The 13,398-nt window shown below is 39.8% G+C and overlaps 1 protein-coding gene across 7 annotated transcripts in view; it reads right to left on the minus strand.

The window, feature by feature from the left end:
• DENND5A (DENN domain containing 5A) overlaps positions 1-13,398 on the minus strand; it is a 64,462-nt gene that overhangs the window by 10,357 nt on the left and 40,707 nt on the right. For 3 of the 7 annotated variants that reach the window (XM_032113546.1, XM_032113545.1, XM_032113551.1), the window contains 8 exons: positions 12,043-12,150; positions 10,986-11,117; positions 9,280-9,432; positions 8,361-8,465; positions 6,064-6,148; positions 4,689-4,773; positions 3,567-3,695; positions 1,187-1,308 (listed from right to left, as the gene is read on the minus strand). In XM_032113546.1, the coding sequence (XP_031969437.1) occupies positions 1,187-1,308; positions 3,567-3,695; positions 4,689-4,773; positions 6,064-6,148; positions 8,361-8,465; positions 9,280-9,432; positions 10,986-11,117; positions 12,043-12,150 (919 nt within the window). The remainder of the gene's footprint in view (positions 1-1,186; positions 1,309-3,566; positions 3,696-4,688; positions 4,774-6,063; positions 6,149-8,360; positions 8,466-9,279; positions 9,433-10,985; positions 11,118-12,042; positions 12,151-13,398) is intronic. The other 4 variants (XM_032113550.1, XM_032113549.1, XM_032113548.1 and 1 more) reach the window with 3 other exon arrangements.

Consider the following 13,398-nt stretch of genomic DNA (forward strand, 5'->3'; position numbering starts at 1 on the left):
CTTTCTGGTCCCCTGGTTTACCTGTGGGTAATTCAACACATACCACCTGAGCTGCAGCCCCTCCTCTGACTCACAAAGCATATGCTCTTCCACCACCCAGCATCTCCTGCACAGCCCTCTGTTAACCAACCTTTTATAATAAAATCCAGTGCTCTGAATGGTCACTGTGTTTCTTGCCTGTCTGCCCTTCTTTTATAGTGCATAAGCAGATTACAGTCAGGGCTTTTCAGCTGAGGCATTTAATGCATTTCTCCCTCAGTGTCTCCTCAGCTGTCAGTGCCCTCAAGAAAGCATCTGGTGGTTGGATTTCCTTAAAAGCCTGATGCTTGTAGCATTTAAGAATGAATTAAAATGTTTCCCTTTTAATTTCTGTGCTGATAGTCCTAAAGTAAGTGACAGTTTAACTGCATCCAGCAGACCAGATTTTCACATTATCCAGAACTTGCCCATAAGACCAAAAGCTGTTTTGCTTGGATGTCTGTTTGCTTTCTCTTTCATACACACAAGCATCAATCACAATGCACCACCAAGGGTAGTCCTTTCACATACCCCACCCCCAATTTTATAAGCCTTGCTTAAGTCTTTCCTTGTTTTGCCTTCCCAGTGAGGTTCTGTGGCAGCAGGCACACAGATCTTTGAGAACTCTGTAACACAATTAAGCACCTACAATAGCTTAAAAGTTTCTCTAGGGTATCTTTTTAACAACTAGGAGAAAAAAAATGTGTTGAGGAGTTCTGATGCAGCCCTCAATGGGCATTTCATTGCTACCCCAAACCCAGAGACAGACATGCAGCAAAGTAGCCTGAGAACAAAACAGGAAAGGTTTTTTTTCTTTTAATTGCCAGCATGCATTAATATTCTTACCTTGATAGTGAACAATCCATACTGTGCTTGTTTAGTATCATGCAAACAAGCCCACCACAAAATTTTCAGCTGAGAACTCATCCCCAACTAAAATTATTAGAGCTGTGTATTTTACCAAGTTAGAAACAAAAGTGACAGGGAGAGAAACTCTTGCCCACCAGAGAAGATCATGGAAACAGCAATACAGCACACACAGATGGATCCCAGGGAAAAAAAAAGCAGAACAATTACATTAGGGCATGTTGCTCTGAGCTGTTTAGAATTTTGGACAAGAACTCAACCAAATCTGGAAATCAGAGCTGCAGGGATAGCAAATACTTACAGATTGTTGTGAAAACATTGGTAAAGCAAAAGTAATCAACAGCATTGAATGACAGGAGATGATACAAGAACTGTTCTTTCTCATCATCGCAGCGGAGGAACGCGTAACGCTTGTAGAGTTTTCTGACAAAGCAAAACACATAATCTGTCACAGTAACAAGATGCTTTCAGTGAAATGTTTTCTATTGTGCAAATTCATTAGGTACACTATGAAAAACGGGCAAGCAATTACACATGAGAAGTGATACTGGGAGAGTCAAGAGTATTCAATGTGCCAGGATACGCTGACTCTCTGCAAGGCTGATATCTCCAAAGTGCAACAGTCCAGTTCTCACTATCTTTCCCCCCCTCCAATACAAGGTTTGGTCTAAGATCTTCTCCCACCCAAAACCACCCCAAAATGGAAAAAGAAATTTTGCGCTTTCTTGAAAGAAATTCTGACTTTTGGCCATGTAAAATGACAGAACTGAAGTAAAGAGCGCAGAGAGTGCCATGGGAGAGTTCTCCAGCACATGATGTATGACAGAAGACTGTTCTTAAAGACTTAAGGCAAAAACCGGGGCTATCTGCTTGTATTTGGCTATAAGTAATAACCCAGGGCCTACAACAAGCTGCACACTAATCCAGGCAATAGCTTCAGTGTTGATAGTACACAGCTCCTGACATAACCAAAATGGTAAGCACACAAAGGTAGAAACCAATAAATAATACCAGTGTTGGGAATAATCATAAAAGAAGAGCATGCCAAAATGTATCAAAATCCAACTGATGCTACAGGAATATCCAAACCCTCACGAATGCAGGAATTAGGTATTAGAAATGCTGACACAGCCATGTTGTTCCTTCCAGGAGGGCATCCTGGTAACTCCCCCCAATTTCAGGTATCAATTTACAAAAAAGTCAGCAAGTCACAAGACAGAAACTTGCAAAACAAATCAATGATAATCAACATAATCAGGCATGTTCTCACTTACATAACAAACCTAACACTAGAGACTGACAGGAAATGTTCAATGAAAATAAAGAGACTGAGCCTTAAATTAACCTAACCTGCCTGTAGTCACAAGAGTGGCAAAGCCACAGAAATCTCAAAGGTGCCCACGTCTGTGTTTCATTTGAATAATCTGAATCACCTGTTTGACAGCCTGTCAGGGTATGTGCTGTCCTGTCTCCTCAAAGGGTAAGGTTTTTCAGTTTCCCTGGCCACATAAAGGTCTCAGGACGGTGAGGCCACATGATTTCTTCCTGTTCCCTAACTCTAGTCCCTTTGCAGACTAGAAAGAAACCAAACATGTTACATTTTCCTTATATTTGCTAATAAATGTCAAGTAAAGAGAATGGGATAATTAAAATATTTAACAGCTGCTTCAAAAAAGAACAACACACAATCTTGTTAACTGTAAAATGGCAGAAGCTGCACCATTACTTTTAGTACCTCACTGAACTCAGCACTGCTTCCTCTAAAAACAAGTGGGGCATGCTTTCAAACCAACTGCCTAGAACAGCTCTCTAAGTAGGCTATCTAAATATGCAGCACAAAGCACACGAGATTATAGAGAATTGATGCCATCCTGTACAAGTAGCTCCCTTGCTTGTCATTTTCATTTTAAACATACTTTTGTTGCAGTCTCCCTCTGTTCTAGAGAATCAGAAGCTGCCTGACAGATGAACAGTACACTGGCCAGTGTTAAAAGAGGTTTTTTTCTTCTCTTTTGTGGGGGGGACATGGAGTGTGGTGGTGTGTGGAAAGTCCCCTCACAGCACTTGCTCTGCATGGGACAAGCACTGCTAAATTTAACCTGATCTGAACTGTTGACTTCACTAGAGAGGCTTAACCTTAATTTGGAGATACAGGTAGATTTATCAGCTGTCCTCACTCTGTCCTTCAGCTTTTCTTTGTTCACTGAAGGCCACAGCTTCATCAGAAAGTCCAACATAATACAAGACAAGGTAAATCTCAAGTAATTAGCTATTGGGGTCCAGGGGGATTGGGGAAGAAATTCCTTGGAAGGTGGTGAATGGAAGGAGAGGAAAGGAAGAGCAGACAGCATAGGTTAAGCTGTCTCCAGAAAGCAGTCTTCCATTAAAGCTAATGACAATTACTATGGCTTTAATTTCCACACTAAACACTGAACGTAACTATTACAGAAGCAATTCACCTTATGTTCTTAAGCAGGCTATAAAGGTAAAAATGTATGTGAAGAACCCCAGCATTGAATCCTAATTCCCAAACAGCTCACATGCTTGGAAGGCCAGTTTGTTCCATGCCTTCTGCACACTGCTAAGCAGATGCAAGAATAGGCACACCTGGATTTTTGAAACCAAACAATTACATAGATTTTAATTTTTTTAAAAGCTTTGCCCAAGATAAACCATCTTACTTTGTGAGTTCATGATCTGAGAGCAACTGTTTCAGATGCCTAGAAAGCAACTTCTTTTCCATAGAGAGGCGAACCCAGGCTCTGGCCTTGCCAACATCTGTTTTGATCTCACTTATGTTCTGGATATGCCTGGAAAAAAAGAAAAAGAAAAAGACAGGCTTGGTATTGTCAAAGCATGACAGTCCTTTTGAACCAAGCTCAGCTGAAGTTTTGCAAAGAACACAAAATATCAGGTAAATTAAAGGAAAAAGAAGCATAATCACCTTAATATTCAGGACAATAAAAAATTCCCTGCAATCCAGCTCAAAGAGAATAAGAGCCTGAAAAGGAAATATCTGCAATGCAGTGCCCTATTTACAAAATTCTAAACCAGGCCCATTGTCTCACATGATTTAGGACTCATTCTGGACCTTATCGCTGCAGTATTTATGGCTGAATGCTTTGGAAAATTAAATACTGGTTTTGCATGCTCAGTAGAAGCTTTTCTTGCACACAAGACACAAATGGTATATTTTAATAAGGTAAGCAAATCCTCAATTCACTCCTCCTGACTGAAAAAAGTGGATGCTGGTAAGGAAAAAGAAGGAAAAGAAAATTCCTGTCAAGGTTGTTTTAGAAGTTCTGCACATTGCTTTTTCAATGTACTGAAAGGAAGGAATTGGGCAGAAGTTGTAGTTTTATTCACAGTACAGTATTGAATGTTAGATAAACGCATTCTTTAGATCAAACAAGTTCTTTAAACTGCTTTCTTCCCTGAAAAACAAGAATGGTCTCAGAACTACACAACCAACTCAGCAATGACTGGGAAAATACAAACACTCTACCCACACCTCTGTGGAAATAAACCAAACACACAAAACATTAAAAATATGAAAACTCTGTCATGATATTATCCTAAGTTAATACCTCTGACCATATAAAACCTCCTCAGCATGAACCCTGTTTCTGTGAAGGTCAGTGAAAACGTTGTACTAACTACTTTGAAATAGTTCAGCAGGTTCCTTTCCCACAGCCCCCTCCTGCTGCATGAAACACAAGCTTTTCTGCATGGTGCACAGCATACACAGAAACAAGTGTGCAAATCTCAGGGGGTTTCTGGGTTGTGTGACACTTCAAACTCACCTCATATCCTGGATGAGAGAGATTCTAAGAGGTGACATGGCTGGACTTGTATCAGACTTTCGCCTTTCTGAATCAAGAAGTATTCCTAGATTCAGAAGAAAACAGTTTCTTGTTAGCAGAAATCCATCTAAAGATTTTTAAACCAATATAAAAAAAGAAGGTGAATTAACACCAATTTGCACACCTGTATTACTGGTGACTCTGTGAAGACACTACTGTATTTCCACTCCAAATGACATGAAAATCTAATATGCTACACAGATGGTTATATAGATCAGCACACACTGAGCACCAACACATTAATGAGCTTAGATTCAGCTGAAATTGGTACGACATCAAATGGCTTAAGACATACAATAATCAAGTATTATTTTCTAAACACTACCCTTTTTTCTTGCTGTGTAGTAACACTGACTGCCACTGTTGACACCAGAAAACAGTTTTATATAGGTTGTACTCAGTACACCACACATCCTGTGCTTACTGAGCTATTACTTTGCACACTCCTGTAACACCACTACTTTTTAAATACATTTTGAGGTTTTCAAGCAATATTGTTACTCTTATCCTTCAAATTCCACTCCAGAATGAAGTTATATGAACTAAGTGGCATTCAGGAGACCTTAAAATTTCCAAATCTATGGTTTTGATTGCTTACAGGATCTTGTGCATGTTACTAATGCTCATCTCTTTGCTTACAGCAGCTTTAAATAAAAAATAAAAGGCACCCACTGCCTCCCCCAAACCTATTGTTCTCTACAATCCTATGCCCCCGCCTGACACAAGAATTACTGTTTAAAAATTACATTAATAATCCTAGAAACATATTATCAGTAGATCTTATGTGCAATATTACTTCTACTGCAACACTTGATGTAACAAAAATTAAAATATATTTCTTCAGTTTATGTTTTTAACAATAAGCCTCCTGTTCAGTTGTTTTTCAAGCCATAATGTAAAACCTCAGGGTGTACAGCACAATTTTATGTGCTTACACTTGTTTTCCACCCCCACCCATAACATCATTTGCCCTGGCAGTCATGCAGGGCCTGTGTGTCACATGGAGCATGATGGACCAGAGCAATCCATTTTAAAGCCTATCTCTGAGGCATCAGCTATTTCCAGTTCCTGACTACCATGGTAGTCAGGTCCCAGACCCAAACAAGTAGGCTCAATACAAACCAGTTTATTTTTCATAAAATATATTGAGACAACACACCAGGCCCGTATTAAACTTGTAGCAGCCACAACACTTGATTCAGTTCTACTGAGTGAAGGGTATTTCCAAGGGAAAAAAACTCTGCATGGTGTAAATCTGCAGGCAGCTCTTATTCACTGCTTTTAATCATCTTCTTCCAGCAGATGCCAATCTTACCTGAGGTACTGAAGCTGCCTGATGTGGTTCTTCTCTGTCTGTTTTCTAGGTAATGTAACAGATGAGACCACAAAGCAGACTTTCCCTAAAATTAAAAAATATTAGTTAAGGAAATCACTACCAGCTGAATAAAAAAAAAAAAGTTTAAATCGTCATTGAAAGTATCAGCCATGACAAAAACTTGCTTTAAAGATGTTTCTCCCTATAAACTCAATGGTAAAAACCAAAAATAAGACAAGTTGGAGGTGCTTGGGAGCTGTAAAGAGGCTGAGAAGGAAAAGCCAGAGTCAGACTATTGGTATCTAATGCAGGAAAAAGTTAATGGAACTTCTTTCCTCATAGTTCATTACCATGACAAGAAAACATTCCAAGGCTTGTAAAACACTGTGTACAAGTGGAGTTTGAAATCTGAGACTGTAACCTGTCCTGTGTGTCTCTCCCTGCCTGCCTCTCCAGCAGTGAAATGCCAAGAGACACAGAGCCAGCCTGAGCAAGACGTACCCAGGCCAAGTCCTGCTCCCCTCGGGATAATTCAGGGCTACAGATAAAAGCTGCCCATTTTTAGAATCTCAAAAGATTCCCCTCAATTTCATCAGGCAAAGCACCTGGACAATCACAAACACAGTAAGATATCCCAAAACATAAGCAGGACAGTGAAAGTTTATCAGCAAAAATACCCCAGTTCTACACATTGTAAAGCCAACTTAAAAGTTAGAATTTGGGATGTAGTATTTAGGTCAAGATAAATCCATTAATGATGTTAAAAGGTGCATCTTGCTCATTATGTTGCTTTCTTAAACCTCTGGTGGCTTAAAGCAGAGAGCGAGAAAATCTTTCACTGGGAAACTATAAAGATTCTTGGATTCACCATAAAATATTTCACATAATAAACCAAAAGATTGCAAACCTGCAGAAAAGCAGCAGTAAGCAAACAGGGGCTCTCCAGCACAGCAACTGGAATTACTTACAGATAATAAGTATTACTTACCATCTTCCTAAATTATTGTATTAACCTGATCCCAGTAAAGATCTAGCAACTCTGCATTTCAGAAAAGCTGTCATATCACAAGGCCATATTTTTATTTACAGCTTTGCAGAAAGAAACCGTGACTGTAAAGCAAGTTGTCAATTCTGCACTATCAATTTCATCTAAAATTATCTAAGTGCCCTCCCAGAGGTGCAGTAATGACGGTTTATCTTTACATTTATTTTTTTTAAAAACTGTATTTAAAAATCTCTAAGCACTTCCATCCTATAGTTCCCTACAGTTGACATAAAGAACTATTAACCATGAGGGATTATTCCAGAAGTGGCATGCCTCCAGAAGAATAAATCCTAGAGTGTCTGTAACATCTGTGCTGATAGAAATCTATTAAAAATATGCATTCAGTGGTGAGGATATGAAAATCCATTGTGTTTTGTGTGTACCTGACAGATCCAACATGGAAAGCCAAAACTGCAAGTCTTATTATAAACAGATAAAAAAGAGTATGAAAAAATCAACCAGCAAAGAGTTACATCCAAAACTGTCCTTCTCCCAATAAACACACACATGCACACACAGTCTAGTGCTCAGCAACCAGCTGCCATGGCAAGGAGAACTGCAACAGATCACAGAAAAGCAGCAACAAAGGATCCTGCAGCAAACTGATGTCAACAACCATGATGAATGTGAGAACTCATGCAGTGTCTGCCCGCTCCTTCACCACCGTGGAACTCTCCTTTAACTTCACCAAATAGCAATGATGATGCAAGCTGGATCTATAAGGGGAAGGAAGACAGCCTAAGGAAAGCAGTGGGACAGAGAATGGGCAAGGGAATAACCAAGGCCTTCTGAAAGTCCAGACTACTTCAGTCATTAGATCCTACATCACAACTCCCCTGCATTGCTCGGGACAACGGAAGGCATGGATTCCCTCGGCACGTGGAAAAATCAGTAGGTAGCTAATGTAGGACTACTGGGGTTCATCAGCAGGGAGGAGGTAAAAGCAGGGATTGGTGGAAGGAAAGCCATCCTCATTACTATGGTCAGTTGAGAAAGAAGAGTCTCCCCTGGCTCGTTATTGAAAAATAAAATAAAATCGATGTATGAAACAGCAGGCTTTTGCATATTTCATAAAGGCCAGAGCACACAGAGAACTGGTGATGCTTTTTTATTCTTTATTTTCTTAAGCTCTGGATCACACTATGAGATACACTGCACTTCCTCCATCAGGCCTCTGTTCTATTCCAGCACTCTATTTATTCCACCATTCAGCACTGTTTGCTAACATCTGCAATCAATCCAAAGCATTAACCTTATGAAGGGTTGGCCGTCTGGTGGTCTGAAAGGCCCAAATCTGGGTTGAAGCAGAGTATACTGATGCTCTGTCTTCTAAGACGAAAGCAGTACAGCTTCTATCCTAAGTGATATACAAGAGGGAAGGGAAAGAATCACATGATAAATCTTCACATAGAAAACTGTTGTATAGTTTGAAGGAGAGCAGATTTAAACACTGGTGTTTGGGTGCTGGGAACAGAGATACTGGATTACAGTTGTCTGGATCATGAACATATATTCTTAAAAAAAAAAGAAGTTATAATCTTCTCCATCCTTGCTACTCCTTTGTACAAGGGAGGAGTAAAGTTGGTAAAGGCCCTCCAAACTCCATCTTGTCCCACAAGTGACTCCAAATAGAAGAGCACAACAAACAATTATTAATTTCATACAAAACCCCAACACCTCTAGCTAGTGATCTCATAATCATAATTTAAGTACTACTACATCACTCAGGAAGAACCAAAACAGCAAGACTTTTACTTTGAAGTATTAAATTATTCTTCAGGAAAACAATTCCCTCCTCCCACTGACAGCACCTTTAGGATATGCTGCCTTGTAGCCTATGCAACTTCATTAACAAAAATATTAAGAACACAGCAACGATTTTTTACCATCCTATTTAAAAAACCCACCAATCCAAATGAAAACCCCAGGTTAAATGGAGAGTCTTCCAAGAAGCCATCTGTGGAACACATCTACAGGTACACTTGCACATATCCCACAACATGGAGACAGACAGGGGGCACAAACTGACATAAAAAGGACTGGGGGACACACGAGTATTTTAACACATCTACAGACACACTAAAGGTGTCCTCTGAAGGCAGAGAGAGGAAGAGCATAACACAACTTCAGGAAAGTGTGCTCTGCAATGTACAGGAATATTTATTCCTCACCTGTTTGACTTGCAGACCGTGGCTCCATATCCTTTCTAAGAGGTCACACAGACTGGCTATCAGGGTGTTCTCTTCCACTCCTGTGATATTCACTTCACCATGACCAAGCTCCACAGCTTCTCGACCCATTTTCTCAACCAACATCCTCTTAGTCTCAAAAAAGACAAAGCAAAAGAGAACTAAGTCTCTCCCAGGAATTTCCAAGATCACTTCCACTTGTTAAACAACAAGGAAGCACATGATAACAAAGATTTGGCAGTATAACTGGCTGTGCTGATATTTCTGGCACTAGTGCAGAATTGCTGTTCTTTTATCCCCGGTTTTCAAGCCAGGACAGCACCAGTGCTGATCTTCTGTTTTCTCAAAAAGGGTTTGCAAATGGGTACATCATCCTCCACAGAGTAATCCCAACAAAGGGCACAGCAGGTGACACATTGACAAGCTGGGTGCCCAGCAGCAAGGCCAAGAAAACACAGGTCTTGGGTGGTTTTGAAGCCTGGTAAGTGCTGGATGCCCTCCCCAAGAGCTGGGCACTTTGTCCACCTCCTCCCAGGGGAGGTGAATGAGCCCAAGTGCTTCCAAGTAGCACGGGTATGTCATTCCTGGGAGATGCTGTTCTGCCAGAAGGACATTTAGATTAAACCAAACCCATTCTGGAGTGCACCTCTTGAGCTTCCCCAGGAGCCACAATCTCCTAAATTGTGCACAATTTCATACTGGTCAACAAAGCTTTCACCAGCTCTTAAAGTGCAGTCTTCCAGTCCTATTATATTCATCATACAGCCAACTGGAGGAAAAAATGGTGAGGGAATCAGTTCCACTCATCTCTTACACATTTTTTCATCTTTGTCCCTAGTCTAGACTCACTTTCAAATGAGTAATACTCCCTTAAGCACCTCTGCACCGTCTTGGTCGAGATGAAGTCCAAGTTAGTCCCTAGCTGCTTCTCCCCCTCACTCCCTCCAGCAATTTCTCACTGTGAAAGAGCCAAGTCTATCTTCAAGAATTTTCACCACCTAATGAACCCCTGTTAAGGGATGAGGATTATTTGGACAGTTCCATAAAGTGACATCAGAAGTATAAGCACATATGAAATAGAGTTTTATAAAAAGTTGTAGATAATTGCTATAGTACCTCCACTGACTTCAGGCAAGAATGTGTCTATTTCATAATTATTCTCCTTGCTGTATTTTTATAAACATTAACATTTATTTCAGATTAATATGTTGTCAAACATATACTGGTGAAGTATGTCTACAAATTAATGCCAAATTTCTTTGTTCAGTGCTTAAAAACTTACACCTCAGAAATGTATTAATTCCTTTAGTTATGAGAAAAGCTGTTGTATTTTCACCACAACCCTCTATTTGGACTATTCACTCCTGTTGAATAGTAGTACTGTCTCATTAGTTATAACTGAAATGAGCTGTAATAGACTTGGGCAGCGGGATGGTAAAGACCCTTCAGAATATTCAATCTCTATCATAAATCTGCTTGATAAAGTTTCTGCTCTTTGCAGAATTTCTGAATACATTCTCTCTTCATTAATTTCTCACCACCATGCAAAAATCCTTACAGGGATAAAGCAGAAACAGATGGTAGAAAAGTGGGGGGGGGGAGGGGGGGGGTTGGAACATACTGGATACAAAATGGTCCAGAAAGGATGGATATGAGGTGCAAGAGAGCAGAACTATTCTCTGTGTTACCTTATTTCGGCATTCCTTCAACAGGCCTTCTACAAACTTCCAGTTTGTTTGTGCAATTACTGACGGAGAGAGGTTAGAGAGTTTGGGCTGCCGAATGGTGCTGCCCAGATTCCTGGCTTCTTGGATGTACTTCTGGATTGGGGAAGAAAATGGACAAACACAGAAAAAAGTGTGAGTGAGACTCCTTGGCCAAGAGAAAAGGGTAAACTTATGTTTATAACACACACCACTGGAGTGAGGAGGAAAGGATCACATCCTCTTTCAGAAAAAGCCACTTTTTATATCCAGCATTATTTAGGGCTGAGACACTTGAAGTACTATTTCTCCAGAGGTCAAATCCCCATTTATATAGTCTATACAGTATGAGAACACACGTTGCTGTATTACAAAAACACAACACAAACTGCCAAGGATATTTAGATGCATAGAGATTCAACTACTCCCTCCACCACTGACAATTGTCTTCTTATTTTTTCATTTAAATGAAAATTTGCAAAAACTACCCAGACCAAGACTATTCAAGTGGCAGACTGGTCTATGTGGGGACTGCAAGCAAACTTTGCTCTTTCAGGAAGCAGCTGCAAAATGCAAATTATAACAACATCTCTCAGCTGTGAACCAGCTGCATTTTTCAGGAAAATAATTTCCTGAACCCACTCTACTCGAAAGAGCTCTTCTGCTCCTATTACTGCCATCAAGGAGTTGCCATTGTTTTCACCCCAGAGACAAGAGTGATATAACAAATATTTTGGAAGTCAGGTGATCACTGGTTGATTGGGGCACAGCTAACTGAGAATTAGTGATAGAGAGAAAGTCCTATACAGGCACTGATGGAATACTCAGGGTTAGTACATAGTTCAAATTAACAGGAAACCTCTCTAGCTTACATTGAAATAATGACCAACTGAGATGTCAATGAATAGATTTGTCAAACACGACAGAGAGGGAAAACTCCACCTTCTCCACTGGCCTTGCACTAAAGAGCTATGATATATACATTTAATTATGCATCTTTATCCAGAACTATGATTACAGTCATATTGTGCATTGGACATACCAGATAATGCTCTGACACAGATTTTATAGAGGGCATGAAGGGCCAATCATGCTGGTCCCAGTCTAAACATAACTGCAACTGAAGCTCTGACATGGAAAAGTCCAGGTGCTGGCAGGATAAGGTGGTAGCAGAAAGCCAAGCAGATATAAAGTGAAAGTGGTAAGCACATATGAAGTAATAAAAGCAAGCATGCAAAACAGAAAAAGAAAAGAGTGAAGACATAATACAATGCAGAACTCCCAAGCATTCAACATAAAAATAAATTCGTAAGTAATGAATCTGAAAGGAAAAAAGAAAAGATGGTGTTAAATCAGTGGATTGGTGTAAACTCTGCCCTCCACTGGGCACTAATGTTTGCAATTGTCAAAAGTCTCAACTGCACAGATTTTTGTTGGCTGCCACAAAGCTTCAATTTGTTTAAAACTCCCAACGCTGCAGTTTGACACCTCCTGCCCAGCCTGACCCCAGGGTTCATCTCAGAAGAGCTCCCTCCCCACTCTCAAATTTACTGTGGAAATCTGAGGTTCACCCAGGAGAAGGGGTCAGCATTCAGTCACCATTATGTCATCAAAAAGGTATAGCACAAACCCCTAAAACACCAGCACCACTACCACAGGCACTTGGTGCCCCCGGCTGAGCATGTATTTCAAAATATTTATTCCTCAGAAATTATTTGCCTTTTGCAACAAAATAACTCCTGTAGGAAATGAGCTTGTGAGGAATCAGTTAAAAAACAAAACAAACAAAAAACCCCAGAGACCAGAGGTAGAGTTTTGCCTTTCTAATTACTTAAGTGATAGCTCAGAAGTTTACATGCTTTAACAACTGTGTTGTTTAGCACAATAATGAGGTTAGAAATCTACTATTCATTTCTGTTACTTCTAAGTAAAAAGCACTTTAGAGTTATCTGAGCATATGAAACATGTCAAAGCCAGAAACTACTCATAGAGGTTTTTTATTATGCAGACATTTTTCTGTTACATGGTTATGGATGACAGAGATGACAGTATAATTCAACAGAATTTTAACAAACCAATAAGTAAATTCCAGAAATCAGTACACTATGAAGGCAATTAAATTCATCATTACCATAAAAGAACAAACTGAACAAACACACTTGTGTTTCACAACACTATCCGAACAGACACAAGACTACTACTACTATAAAATTCAAAATTAAGCTTTTCTAAGGATATTTAATAAGGCAAGAGAATATTGTTTTCAATTAACAACGTGCACGTAAACAAAAGCAAAACTTTGGGGTTACTAAATAAACAAACTCTAATATTTTGAGCCACTGTTCTTGGAATTACCCATAAATCAACACCTGGTGTTAACAGTTTGCAGTCTGTACCA

The sequence above is a fragment of the Corvus moneduloides genome, chromosome 6 (assembly GCF_009650955.1).
Source record: "Corvus moneduloides isolate bCorMon1 chromosome 6, bCorMon1.pri, whole genome shotgun sequence".
In the NCBI taxonomy this organism is placed as follows: Eukaryota; Metazoa; Chordata; class Aves; order Passeriformes; family Corvidae; genus Corvus; species Corvus moneduloides.